The 13,969-nt window shown below is 35.8% G+C and overlaps 2 protein-coding genes across 2 annotated transcripts; one reads left to right on the top strand and one right to left on the bottom strand.

The window, feature by feature from the left end:
- Positions 1 to 9: 9 nt before the first annotated feature.
- On the top strand, positions 10 to 9,872 carry smarcb1a (SWI/SNF related BAF chromatin remodeling complex subunit B1a). The gene is made up of 9 exons (XM_081349875.1): positions 10 to 200; positions 539 to 650; positions 763 to 892; positions 3,465 to 3,602; positions 3,983 to 4,110; positions 4,232 to 4,398; positions 7,074 to 7,264; positions 8,928 to 9,059; positions 9,281 to 9,872. Exons 1-9 carry the CDS (start codon positions 117 to 119, stop codon positions 9,318 to 9,320), a joined length of 1,122 nt encoding a protein of 373 aa, XP_081206001.1. The 5' UTR covers positions 10 to 116; the 3' UTR covers positions 9,321 to 9,872.
- On the bottom strand, positions 9,761 to 13,840 carry derl3 (derlin 3). The gene is made up of 7 exons (XM_081349876.1): positions 13,471 to 13,840; positions 12,694 to 12,759; positions 12,521 to 12,594; positions 12,256 to 12,349; positions 11,415 to 11,610; positions 10,846 to 10,936; positions 9,761 to 10,742 (listed from the first exon to the last, which is right to left on the bottom strand). The coding sequence occupies exons 1-7, from the start codon at positions 13,558 to 13,560 to the stop codon at positions 10,610 to 10,612; spliced, it is 744 nt and encodes a 247-aa protein (XP_081206002.1). The 5' UTR covers positions 13,561 to 13,840; the 3' UTR covers positions 9,761 to 10,609.
- Between the last annotated feature and the right edge of the window lie 129 nt (positions 13,841 to 13,969).

Genomic DNA, 13,969 nt, shown 5'->3' with positions numbered 1-13,969 from the left:
TCCTAAACTAGTATCAAAGAGTATAGTATGTTGTGCCACATACGTCATTTTCCTGCGACACACAGGTCGGCGCTCACTACTCATGTTTAGCGGAACGAGTCGCGCTAGCGATCAACATGGCTTTAAGCAAAACATACGGACAGAAACCTATTAAATTCCAACTGGAAGAGGATGGGGAGTTCTACATGATTGGATCAGAGGTTTGTAATTAAACGCACTTATCATTTTAGCGAGGATTTATGTTTATGAACCGTATTGTTTTGCATTGGGTGCTAATACGTCAGCTAGCTAGCTAGCTAAGATTGTTGTTGTTTGTGATAATATCAATAACTGCTGAAATTATTGATGATTCGTTGAATTGAATCGGTCCCAGACATTTTACACATCAAGTACTGATGTGTTATTTGCGGTGTAGTTGTATTATACACAATACTGGATTACCAGAGATAAACAGTACTGTCACTGACAGAACAGGTTATGGTTAACGTTATTTGTTTAGTCAATCCTAAATAATTTCCCGTTATGTGTCTGTATTTAGGTTGGAAATTACCTGCGTATGTTCAGAGGGTCTTTATATAAGCGCTACCCATCACTCTCAAGAAGACTTGCGTCAGTAGAGGAGAGAAAGAAGATAGTAGCATCATCTCACGGTAAGTGTTGAATTCACTGTGAACATTTGATAAGAGATCTGAGGACTGGGGGTTAAAAGTAAGCTGGAAATGGCACTTTCTATCTTACAGTATAAGCAATGTTTTGTGTTAGATCACGGTTACACCACTTTAGCCACCAGTGTGACGCTGCTGAAGGCCTCAGAAGTAGAAGAGATATTTGATGGACATGACGAGAAGTACAAGGCTGTGTCAATCAGCACTGAACCTCCAGCCTATCTCAGGTAAAGAAGTTCTCATCTTATGAAATGCATTCACACATGCTTCAAGTTCAAACATGCTCATTTCAGAGGTTTCTTCTTCATAATTCAAATTACAAAAAGGTGGAATTAATCATTCATTAAAGGTGTAATTCACCCATACATAAATGAAAATGTTGCCATCAATTCCTCACTCTCGTGTCGTTCCAAACCCATAAGACGTTTGTATTTCTTTGAAACACAAATGAAGATATTTTTAACGAAATCTGAGCGATTTCTGTCCCTCCATTGAAACTGTATATTCACCCAAAAACTCAGATGGTTCAAAATGCTCATAAAGAGATCGACTTGGATTAAACCACTCGATTCAATGTATAATATATTTTAATAGTATGTATAATGTCCATTTTAAATGATTTTAGACAACATTTTTAATCAGAAAATATATTAATGGAATTTTTTTTAAACATTTCTCCTAGAATAATTTTAGAATTTCTACAGGGCTTAAAGTATTCCGGCACCGTGCCGGATCTCCGGCGTTCGGCCGTGAGGAAGAAAAATAAATAAATTTGAATCTTGCATGCGGTTTAATATTTTCGAGTCAATTGATTTCACCTACCAATCATATGAAAGAAACGCAGCTCTACTAACGTTACAAGCCTATCAGAAGCAGAGCAGGGCAACACAGTGTGATTGAGATTTATACGTCACGTTAACGTTGTGGGGGAAAGGAGCGCTAGTTCATGAAGCTTTGGATGATGTCCTCCTGCACGGGCGTAATTTCCTATGGGGACACTTTCCAAAATCCCGTTGTCCTCCCCACCCCCACTCAAATTCGTTTGTTATGATGTTTAACCGCACGCCGTCATTGACACGGAGGACTCGGAGCAGGACCGAGCCTGTGTAAAATAGCTCACTGAATGTTCTAATGAGCGAGTATTAGCGGTTGCAGCACAGACAGCGATGAAACGCCAGAAACAACAGGTAACGGTACGTACGTGACTTTAATGTCATCATGGATGAAAAGAAAGAAAGGAGAGGTGTGAGTTGGTTCAGTAAATTAGCTCAGGTCAGGATAATCATCTTTTCTGTCTACACCTGTTGATAACTGAGCTAACGTTAACATATGCTGCTCCTTGGTAACTTCAGACTTGGCTAAATATTTCATTTGAATATTTAATTAAATATTCTGTGTAGCTTACAAAAAAAAAACACATTCTGTGTAGGCCTACCATGAAAACGAGTCCACTTTAAACCGCAGCATTTTCTGTCAGCAATGTACAACAAGTAGCCTAACGTTAGTGCTGTCAAAGTAAACGCATGCGATTAATTTGTCCAGCTTTAACGTATTAAAATATTTATCGCAGCGTCTGTTCTTTCTGTCATCCTTTGGGTTATATGATCATGCTCTCCTTCACGCAAATGTTTTAAACTATCAATGCGCGAGAAGACAAAAGAGCGCTGTCAGTGACGCGCTGTCAGTGAATGAATGTCCTCCTGAAACACACACACACACAGAAAGACGCGCGCCAGTATCGCATTCGCAGTCGACAGCGCGCCATCGAGTTCCCTTTCGCGCTTGTACGAACCATAACACACACATTTAGGCTATGTCAAAATGTCAGTTTTGTCGAGTATCTTCACAAGAACAGTAAAATGAGTTAAATACAATCTTAAATAGTTCGTAAAGAGTAGAGAATGCGTGAGATCCTGTCAGCAGCGGCTGGTAAGTGACAGCAATTCTCTCTGTTAGTAAAGTTAACCAAAGAACAATGGGAACAGAGAAAATTAATAACTGCCAAACGCTTAAGGATTAATCTATTTTTCATTTATAATTTATGCAGTGCGGACTGTTTTATAAACGTATTCAATTTCTATATTCACATTGGTTAGACAGGTAAGGTACAGGCAAATATTACATTTATTATGGGTTTAAGTGATGATTGTTTTAAGTTTACTTAAATTAAAAGTTGTTATATTTTTTTAAGCCTAATAAATGTTTCAAATTTTGGACAAAGAGACATAAGTAGCTATATCAGTGATACTGGTCTTTATTCATAAAAATATGCCATTAACATGCTTGAAAATAAATGGTGCCAATGAAGCCCAAGGCACCGCACCGCACCCCCCCCCCACCCCCACCCGCGCCTCCCAAAAAAATTTCAGGCTCAGGATTTTTTTTCACTTTAACCCCTGTTTCTATATTAAATGTAAAGACTCTGTTTAATTGTTATATTATGTATGTTTTTGTATATTGATTATTTTTGTGAAGACAAAATTGCTAAATTATTGTAAACGATGTATTGAATACTGCATATATTGCAATCATCATTATTTATTTTTTATTGAAATAATGTTGATTTTGCCATGAATATAGCCATTGCTGCTGATATAGCGTTACAGAGACCTGTGACTATTTTTGTGTGATGATGAAATTAGTCTAATGATGCACTCTTTATTTGGTGACTAAGTCTACTAAATAGTGTATTAAATCATCATGGTAATTTTGTCACCCACAAATAAAATAAAAATTTGTCCAGCCCTAGTTTTTGCATGACAGCACATCTACTTTTTTAACCTATGGTTTTCCTCACAGGGAGCAGAAAGCCAAGCGAAACAGTCAGTGGGTTCCCACTCTTCCCAATAGTTCCCATCACTTAGATGCTGTGCCTTGCTCCACCACGATTAACCGCAACCGAATGGGCCGTGACAAAAAGAGGACCTTCCCCCTCTGGTGAGACCTTTAAATCTTTCAATCTCACATTGTGGAGCTGTGCATCACAGTTCATTAAGTGAAACAAGATATGGATAAATCATTTATATTAAATATTGCATTATTCCATAAAAATTCAAAAAGGTCCATTTTGATTTTATGGTGACTTTAAACAGTAATCCTCTATTGTGCCTCACTTTGTTTGTCAAAAAGGAATTGTTCAAGTTTGAACATTTTATTAAACCAATAAAAAGGAATCCAGAATTTTTTTTTAAATGGAAAACAGAATTTGGGGAATATAAAACTAAAAACAGATTTCATAAAGTCTGCTTACTCATTTATATAATTTCACTGGTTTAATTTTCTTACTGTGTTTGTCTTCTGGATATGTGCTGTTACAGCTTTGATGATCATGACCCTGCTGTCATTCATGAGAATGCCACCCAGCCTGAGATCCTGGTGCCCATCCGCCTGGACATGGAGATTGACGGGCAGAAGCTGCGTGATGCTTTCACATGGAACATGAATGGTAGACTGTCCCTTACACAGTTTCTGAGCAGCATTCATTGAATTTTAATATTTTTTTTTTTGTTTTTCACGCTTTACACAATATCCTGAACTCTCTTTTTTTTTTTTTCCTGACACGATAGAAAAGCTAATGACTCCAGAGATGTTTGCTGAAATCCTTTGCGACGATCTGGACCTGAGCCCACTGACCTTTGTTCCAGCCATTGCCTCGGCCATCAGACAGCAGATAGAGTCCTACCCCACAGACAGCATACTGGATGAGCAGATGGACCAGAGAGTCATCATCAAGGTACATGCGTCATTCTGTCAAGTCCTCTTGATTTCAGTCATCTCATCTTTGAATATCAGATCCCATTAAGCTGGAGCCACACCAAAAGATTTTCAAAATGTGAGCCACTACAAACATGATGATAAGAAATCATAAATTTAACAGTTTTGTTTCTATAGTGAGTAGAGTGTTGTGGTGTGACCACTAACAGATTCCATTCACAAACAACTGGTTTCCCGACTGTGAACATGGGAAATCAGTAGGATAACCTTATTCATCCATAGTCACGCAGGGCCAAAGCACAACCAAAACAACGTTTTTCTGTAAAATGCGTACAGTTTTGTTATTTTTTAACTGCTGGAGGGCCAAAAGTTACATTAGTGGACACATAAAAAACAAAAACTGTGTGTAAAGTTTTAATAATTCCTGATCCTTCTGAAATAATTCTGATATGCTGATTTGTTGCTCAAGAAACATTTATTATTACTATTATCAGTGTTGAAAATGGTTTAATACCTGGTTTAGTAACCACTTAATATTTTTTGGAAACTGATTTAACCTGTTAACCGTTGCCAGTGCGCCCGCGCACTGAAGCGTTTTTTATTTATTTAATTCAAAATTACTATCAGATTTAATGTTATACCTTGACAAACTATACATAATTAAAAAGATATAATACTCAAGTTTCAGTATTTGACCACTATTGTATTCTGAGAAACTCATAGTGACAGTTATGTCTTAATTTGTGTCAGGAGTCGATACCTTTACTATGAATTATGCGCGTCAGCCGCTTTCATTCATAAAAAACTCTGTGCTGTCGTCATGACAGCGATACACAAAACAACGTCCTTCAGGGCTTTAGCTCAAAAATGTGCAGATTTGGAGAAATATTGACAGATTCTCATAGATTTACATCATATTTCTATAGACAGGAATAATATTTATTGAATTTATACCCAAATGCGTCGATGTAATCTTTATAAGCGTTTGGTACTCTGAGTCTGATACTGTGTTTTCAATTCATACCAATAGCCCGAGGGCGCTATCCGCTATATGCACAATAATAGTCCATATATAGAACATGAAGAAGAGCCATGATCATGTGACATTCCAGGACGTCACTGATACACACAAAGCTACAGAGATCGCGCTGTAACATGCAGATTAAGATGTTTTGAAGACAATAAACATGATTGCAATGATATTTGAGTTCCCTGTGTTTTTCAAGCCATGCCAGGTATTTTCATAATAATAGATTATATTTATAATGTAATGCTAATCTATATAGACTATCATTGTGCAGAACAGTATACAATAGTATATTTTCTGTCTGATTTTTTTTATCTGAAGCCAAATTAGATCACAGAAGATTATTTAAAATACTCGACTTGCGTTATAAAGTAAGTTTGGAGCACAAACATGGTTTTAATCTCATAAATTGTCGTGTATTGATGGTGTGCTAAGCTAACATGCTAGCTAGCCCTAGGTGCACCTGCCACTAGCAGTTATACTTTTATGATTTTTTGAATGCTTACTGAAATGTTTCTTTATTCAATAAATGCATTTGATACAGTTTAAAATGTGAGGTGAACTTTTCGAAAAGAAATTAGGGACTGAAAACCTACGAATAGCCTGTGAATAGCCAGTCGTTAGTAACTATAATGCAGACAAAAGAAATGCATATTTAGAGCCATAACCAGTCTGGAGAGGTGTGAATGTGTGCAGGGGGAGACTGAGACTGAATGGGGATCGTTTGCACCACAAAACAATAGAGACAATATACTGGATAGATGGTTAGAAGATGACAATAAACATCAGTAGCATTTTAGCGTCAAATCAAAATAAAGTCATTTGACATGGTCTTGAAAAACATTTCACTAAATACAGAGTTTTGGACTTATTATCTTCAGATTTTAAACATAAAATGTTTAGACATGTGGCTTTAGCTGTAGTGCATTTCTAGATTGCTACAGTGCCAACTTCAATTTTATTTTCATGAGGATGTTTCAAAAAAATTTATTTCTAATAACTTTACAAAACTTTGAAATATTTATAACAATTTTTGTCATTATGACAATAATTAATTCTTCATTTACAATAAACTGCCATTTGTCAGCTTTCAAATGAGATCATACTTGTGCTTTTAGTACAAAGGGTTCATGAACTGTATCTGTTTCAGTTTGGGTATGTCATTTCTGGGGATTTTTCAAAAGTGGGGTTGCAGCTTAACAGGTTAAAAGAAATCAGGATTCTTTGATGAATACAAAATTCAAAAGGATAGTATTTATTTGAATTAAAGAAATGAAAAATGTAAAAAAAAAAGTATGTATATAGTGGGTTCGAGCCCCGACTTTGTAAAATTGTGTGAAATGTTGTGTCATGTCGATTCCTTTATTATTCAAGCGTTGTACTAATCTTTCTTCCTCTTGGATTAGAAATAAGTATGTCTTGTTCATTCTGTGTTCATTCTCATCTGAACTTCTGTTCATTTTGAGTTAATTTACACCTGTACTTCTGAACCAGCTGTTTTTTCATGTATGTTCAATTTCTGCTGTTTTTACTCTTCCTGCTCTTCACTGCTCTTGCTGCTGCTTCAGGGGTTTGGCCCCGTATCGCTGCTTGCAGCTATATTTATTATTATTATTCGATTGCATTATGTGGTTGGTTTTTGATTGCTGTTATTATTATCTCTGTAGTTAAACATTCATGTTGGGAACATATCTCTGGTGGACCAGTTTGAATGGGACATGTCTGAGAAGGAGAACTCTCCGGAGAAGTTTGCTCTGAAGCTGTGCTCTGAGTTGGGCCTGGGTGGAGAGTTTGTCACCACCATCGCATACAGCATACGTGGACAGCTCAGCTGGCATCAGAGGACCTACGCTTTCAGGTACAGACTTGCACACAAATCCACTTCATCACAGTCCTGGCTTTAAAGCTTTTTCAATGCATAAGATAAAATGTGGTAAAAAGTGAAGTGTTTGTGTGTTATTAAAACGCCTCCAAAAATCATCACCACAAACATCCCCATATTGTTACAGAGAATTTTTTTTTAGTTTGACTGTTTAAAATGTTGCTCCATTTATATTTATTTCTGGTTTTTTTTTTTTTTTTTTTTTTTTTATCGTTCAGCCCAGTTTTGTGAACCTACATACCGTTTGGAAACATTAAGGTTTTTTTATGTTTTTGAAAGAAGTCTCTTAATCTCATCAAGGCTACATTTATTTGATCAAAAATACAGTAATATTATTACTATTTAAAATAACTGTTTTCTATTTTAATATATTTTAAAACGCAATTTATTCCTGTGATGGCAAAGCTGGATTTTCAGCAGCCATTACTTCAGTCTTCAGAGTCACATGATCCTCCAGAAATCATTCTAAGATCACTTTTTATTATCATCAATGTTGAAAACAGTTTTAGCTGCTTAATTATATATATATATATATATATATATATATATATATATATATATATATATATATATATATATATATATATATATATATATATATATATATATACATGCATGCATGCATGCATACACAGTGCTGGTCAGAATTATTTGCCCCCTTGGTAAATATGATCAAAGATGGCTGTGAAAAATAAATCTGCATTGTTAATCCTTTTGATGTTTGTTTTTGGATCACTGTCCTGTTGGAAGATCCATGGCAAACATGGCAAAAATGATAAGATTTCTAGCAGAAGTTGTCAGGTTTTGATGTTTTTTATCTGTTGGTATTTGATCGAATCCATGATGCCATGTATCTGAAATACTCTAATTTTCTGCCAGAGGTTCTGGACATCTTGTTCAGAGTATTTCATTTTACACATGGGGCACTTTTTTTATCCCTGTGTCCTTATCCCAAAAAAGCTATTTTTGTTTCATACTCATAATTATGATCAGCACTGTATATATAATATTTTGTTGTTGTTGTTGTTGTTGTTGTTGTTGTTGTTGTTTAAATCGTGATACACTTTTGCCATTCAAAAGTTGGTAAGATTTAAGAAAATAAATGAAATTAATTCAAATAAATTAATACATTTGTTTAGCAAAGGCACATTAAAACATTTATGAAATTAATAAATATTAAAAAGTTATATTTATAATAAATGCTGTTCTTTTGAACTTTCTATTCATCAAAGTATCCTGGAAAAAAAAAAGTCAGTTAACACAAAAATATCAAGCATTATATTATACAAAATGTTTAACATTAATGATAATAAGAAATGTTTCTTGAGCACCAAAGATCATGTGACACTGACGACTGAAGAAAATTCAGCTTTGCATCACAGGAATAAATTACATTTTAAAATATATTACAACAGAAACCAGTTAATTTAAATTGTAATAATATTTCACAGTATTACTGTTTTTACTGTATTTTTGATCAAATAAATGCAGCCATGGTGAGATTAAGAGACTACTTTAAAAAAACTGAATGTTTTCAAACTTTTAACCTGTACTGTATTTAAATGGAAAATATCTGACTCAAAAGAACAAGTTGTCTCTGAACTTTGGATTTAAGTTGCTGTTTTTTCTCTTTTTGTAGCGAGAACCCTCTCCCGACAGTGGAGATTGCCATCCGAAACACAGGTGATGCTGACCAGTGGTGTCCGCTGCTGGAGACGCTGACAGATGCCGAGATGGAGAAGAAGATCAGGGACCAGGACAGAAACACAAGGTAAGAGAATGAACTGCCTCACTTAAGATACCGATTTGCCCCTATAGTAGACATGTACCAACAGCAGAGGCAAGACGTATATCAATGACAAACTATTATCGCTCCAAGACCAATAATAATTTGCAGTGCAGTTTCAACATAGAAAGAAGAATAATGTACTCTTTGAGAGGTGATTGTGACCATCCCAGTGCTCATATCAAACTTTTTCCTGTGTATTTCAGGCGGATGAGACGACTTGCAAACACAGCCCCAGCATGGTGAAGATAACAGCCCTCTCCCACAACTATGTAAATCTGAAGAGGAAATACAATAGAGCTACAACCCAGCATTACTGAAATAAAAACATTGAGACATTCCATTGGCCAGTCCCCCCTGATCAGAGTAACTTAATGTAAAGCAACATCTGCTTCAGTCTGGCCTAGTCAAAGCCTGTGTCGTGACCTTCCCCCCCGTACTCAATATCTGTCTGATCAGAGACAGACGGTCTAAATGTTCAAAGTATTTTATGGTATCTTTATTTGTCTTGTTTTGTGTATAGATGCCATTTTGTAAACAATGTGCTTTTAAATAAAATTATTAAGATAAGAAAAACTTTGCTTTTTTGTCCAGAGTTTCTTGCTCAAGGGTGAAACAAACTAGTCACTCAAGTGCTTTAGATATGGATCTAAAAATAATATGAGCCACATTTTTTTTTTTTTTAAAGCAGAAGCAGCCAACAAATAACAGATGGCAAATATGAAAACTTTATTCATCATCCTTCAGACAAACAAGTGGGTTTGTATTTATATTTAAATAAAAGTCTTCTCGCACATATATCCATGGTTTTTAAGAAGTGTATTTTTTTTTTTTTTATGGAGGACAAACTCTTCAGGAAAATTTCAGTTTCACCACACAAAGCCTTTTTGTATTTTGCAAAGGCGCTGTGCTAACAAAGACCAAAGGCTTGAAAATGCACAGTCTGCAGTTCAATTTGGCATTTCAAATAGTCGGCACATTTGTGAATGTCCACCTCCATCGCCGCTGACTGTTGTGGGAAAAGAGATATGCCACAGTATTGTATCCAAGAAAATACCCTCTTGCGGTGTCCGCACTCCCTCTAAAATGATGGATTATAGTTCGGGAGATTGAATGGTTTCTCTTTAAACTCCAATGCTGCCAGCCACCACTACTTTGTAATATTCATTAAACAGAAGTTGACGAGAATACGGCAATTGTTTCAAACCATGTGGTGTGAAGTAAAACAGAAAGGCATTGTTCTTCCAGAACAAAATAACAAAGGAAAACTTGTTTTGTGATGTGCATGGCACTGAATGCAAAATTTGGATCCATTTATTTTGTGCACTACGATGACCATAGTGTCCGTCTTTCCTGGATCCACAGCGGACCGTATGTTAAAGCATTGTCCCTTTAACAAGGAGTGCCTTCAAAATATTCTGACTTCCAGAACTTGACATGCAGACATACACTTTCCCAACTAAAACAAGCAGGACTTGAAAAGCATGACAACGTTTATTGCTGTCTTAGTGGTATTGAATCCTTCAGTTTTCTTCTCATTGTGGATCCTCCTCATTTTGATCTTGGCCAGTATCTTCTACACCTTGTCCATTCCAGGATATCCCATCCTGATCTTCCGGAAGGGGGGCGTAACTCGGATCTTCTTGAGGTGCGTCAAACAAAAATCGACTGCAAAACATGACTGAATAGTTCTGATTTTGTTTGTTTCTTGTGTTAAAGCCAAACAAATGATAAAAGAAAAAACTTTATAGTCATTTATAGTCATACTCACAAAATTCCAGGAGTGGCAAGAAGCTTTCTGCCTCCTGGCTGGTTAGGAAATACATCTTCCAGGAAGTAGTAGATGTGTCCTACACCAATCCCTACACCAATACGCATACACACTAAAGTTTAGTATCCAAAGTTTTTTTAATATTTAAATTAATACTTTTATTCAGCATGTATACTTTAAATTGAATTCAAATTAAATGCTGTTCTTTTGAACTTTCTATTCATCAAAGAATCCTGACAAATGTATCATGCTTTCCAAAAAAATATGAAGCTGCACAATTGTTTTCAACATTGATAATAATGAGAAATGTTTCTTGAGCACCAAAGGAGTAATGATGCTGAAAATTCAGCTTTGCTATCACAGAAAAAAAGTATTAATTAAACAAAATGTCTGTTTTCGATCAAATAAATGCAACTGTGGTGAGGTTTTTTTTTTATACCTTTCTTTTGTATATACCTGTACACTTCAACTTCAGCTACAAGTATTTCAAGTGAATTATTTAATCATTTTGTTTATGCAAAATCGCATCAAAAGTCATCATGAGTATTTCAGGACAAAAGTTAACATACCCAAAAGATCAATGACAATGGAGTTGCCCAATAACAATGAGAATCCCATGAGCACCCAGGGAAGGAATGGGGCCTGGAAGTTGAGAAGGCCAAAGAAGTTCATGCGGATGTAAGGGTTCCTTCTACTCCAGACATAAACCAGCATGATCGTGAACGCCTGTCCTAAAAAGAACAGGTTGGCAAACAGACCAAAGAGCTATAGATACCGAAGTTAAAGAAATTAGAAGGATGGAAGACTAAACTTCATTCATTACTACAAATAAATAACCTGAAAAGATTAAATGTTCCTTAAGAAAAAACTTTATATTGACATGTCTTCAACCTGTGGAAGTCTATTATCTCCAAACAAGAAAATAATTGGTCATATTTATGACATAAAAGTCACAATCATGAGATAAAATTATGAATTTAAAATAAAAGCACCATAAAGCGTCACAAAAGTTGTCCATACAATTCATCTACTTCTGTGTTTCACAGAGGAAAGAAATGCACTTCAGTTCTAATGTTTGGGGTGGGTAAGATTTTTTTTTTTTAAGAAATTAGTACTTTCATTCAGCAAGGACACCTTAAATTGACAGTAAAGATAATAATAACATAAGGTACTTAAGGTTTCGATTTCAAATAAATATGTTCTTTAACTTTATATTCATCAAAGAATCCTGGGGGGGGGATGATGGATGTATATCACGGTTTCCACAAAAAATTAGTAAGTAGCACAGAAACTTATCACCATCCCCAAACTTTTGAATGGCAGTGTACTACATATAAGTTCCATTTCATTCAACCAACATGATATGTTTTGGTGAAGAGATGCATTAATGTGATGAGTGTTGAAGGATACGGTCATAAGAACACCACCGAACAGGAACATGTAGACAAAGTCTGCCGTTCGACCACGGAAGGAGCCTTCCTCCAGCATTCGGCAGTACCGATATCTGCTCAGTCAAGGACAGAAACTCACATGACCCACAGCTGCACAGGAGCCAAACGGCTGTTATGCAAAGCAAACACACTTGTGAAACTCTGAATGTGTTTTTGTGTGCACTTCCTGAACATTTCACAGACAACCAACAGAGAGAAATATTAATATTCATCAAAGAGGATACAGAAAAATCATGTTGAACAAGAAACTGAATCCAAGAGGTCCAAAAAATAAGAAATTTGTGATCAGCCGCCATACCTATAAAGCAAGAAACACGAATATCAAAACAAAAGACTACATGTTGTTTAAGTTGTTGTCATGAATGCAGCAATGTTTCAATGATATTTGGGAACTAACCTGGTATTTCTTTAATATCAGGTCAGGGTTAAAATAGAGTTGAAACGGTGTTATGAACTCCAGCTGCTGTAATAAACAAAATAATATCAAATAAGTGATAACCCAGCAAACACAGAACGTTGGCACAACGTTCCATTGGCGGTGACTGTTTAAATAAAATGTTCAATTGAGGAAGTATGAACGTGTGTGCATAAGCAGTATTTAAAACGTATATAATTATCTAACATCTGAGTAATTAAAAATTAACCTCAAAACATAACATGATAAATGGGGGATATCTATATCTATATAAAACAAATTAATTGTCAGAACGTCGTCTCTCAGTTGCTGAACGTTGCTACAGCCCTGTCGCGTCATTCTACAATGTTGCGAGCACGTACACAGCGACGTTGCCATTGTAAAAATACAACGTGCCACAGACGTTGCCACAACGTAATGTGTTTGCTGGCAAGGTTTTTTAGTGGCCATAAAAAATGAACCTTTGGGTGTGACAAGCAATCCTTCATATAAAAAACACTAATTTCAAATTATTGTATATAATACATTACATTTTATGACCTCATTGTTGAGAGGCTATTTATAATATTAACACAATTAAAATTTCAAAAAGTGAAGTTACAGTTAAAGTTAAATAGGCTATTTTTTTGAGCATTTACACTGACATTGAATCTTTATGTGGGGCAAATAACAATTTTGAAGACATATTGACTTACTGTCATCATCAGCATGTGATACTAGGCTATAGTTGTTCAGAAATGTAACACACGGGTTACTTACCACAGCTGCAGTTGTCAGGACGCATGCAGTGGTGTATGCTCGCGTCACGGCAGGGATCTGCATGTACTCTTGAGTAACGCTGTTTGCCATAATGTTTCTCCGGCGTATCTAAACTCTTCTGCACACTTTCACTGTGTAGCCTATCCGTATAGCATTTCAATACACTAACAAACAATCGATCGGCTCAGTGTGGATAGGCATCAATAGATGCATGTCCGCGTTTAGTGTTAGCGTCAACTATTTATTCTTAATGGTTCATAATGTTTGTGTTAGGATATGAGGGGCGGAGTGAGACATCCAGGCTTCATCAGTCGCTTCAGCACCTCCACGTGTTTATAAGCTAAATTCTCTTGTTCTTCCGTGGACCAATGAGATCGCACGGTTTCGCTGACGTGATGTAATGAATATTTGCGTAAATGTAACTGATGAAAATTGTTTTTTATAAATTGTGAATGAATAGATTATACAAATATTGTTTTGAAAAATGTAAAGGCCTATA

The sequence above is a fragment of the Scardinius erythrophthalmus genome, assembly GCF_964197995.2.
Source record: "Scardinius erythrophthalmus genome assembly, chromosome: 20".
NCBI classification, from domain to species: Eukaryota; Metazoa; Chordata; class Actinopteri; order Cypriniformes; family Leuciscidae; genus Scardinius; species Scardinius erythrophthalmus.
The sequence above is the reverse complement of the archived record's forward strand: the minus strand, read 5'-3'. Positions and strand labels throughout refer to the sequence as shown.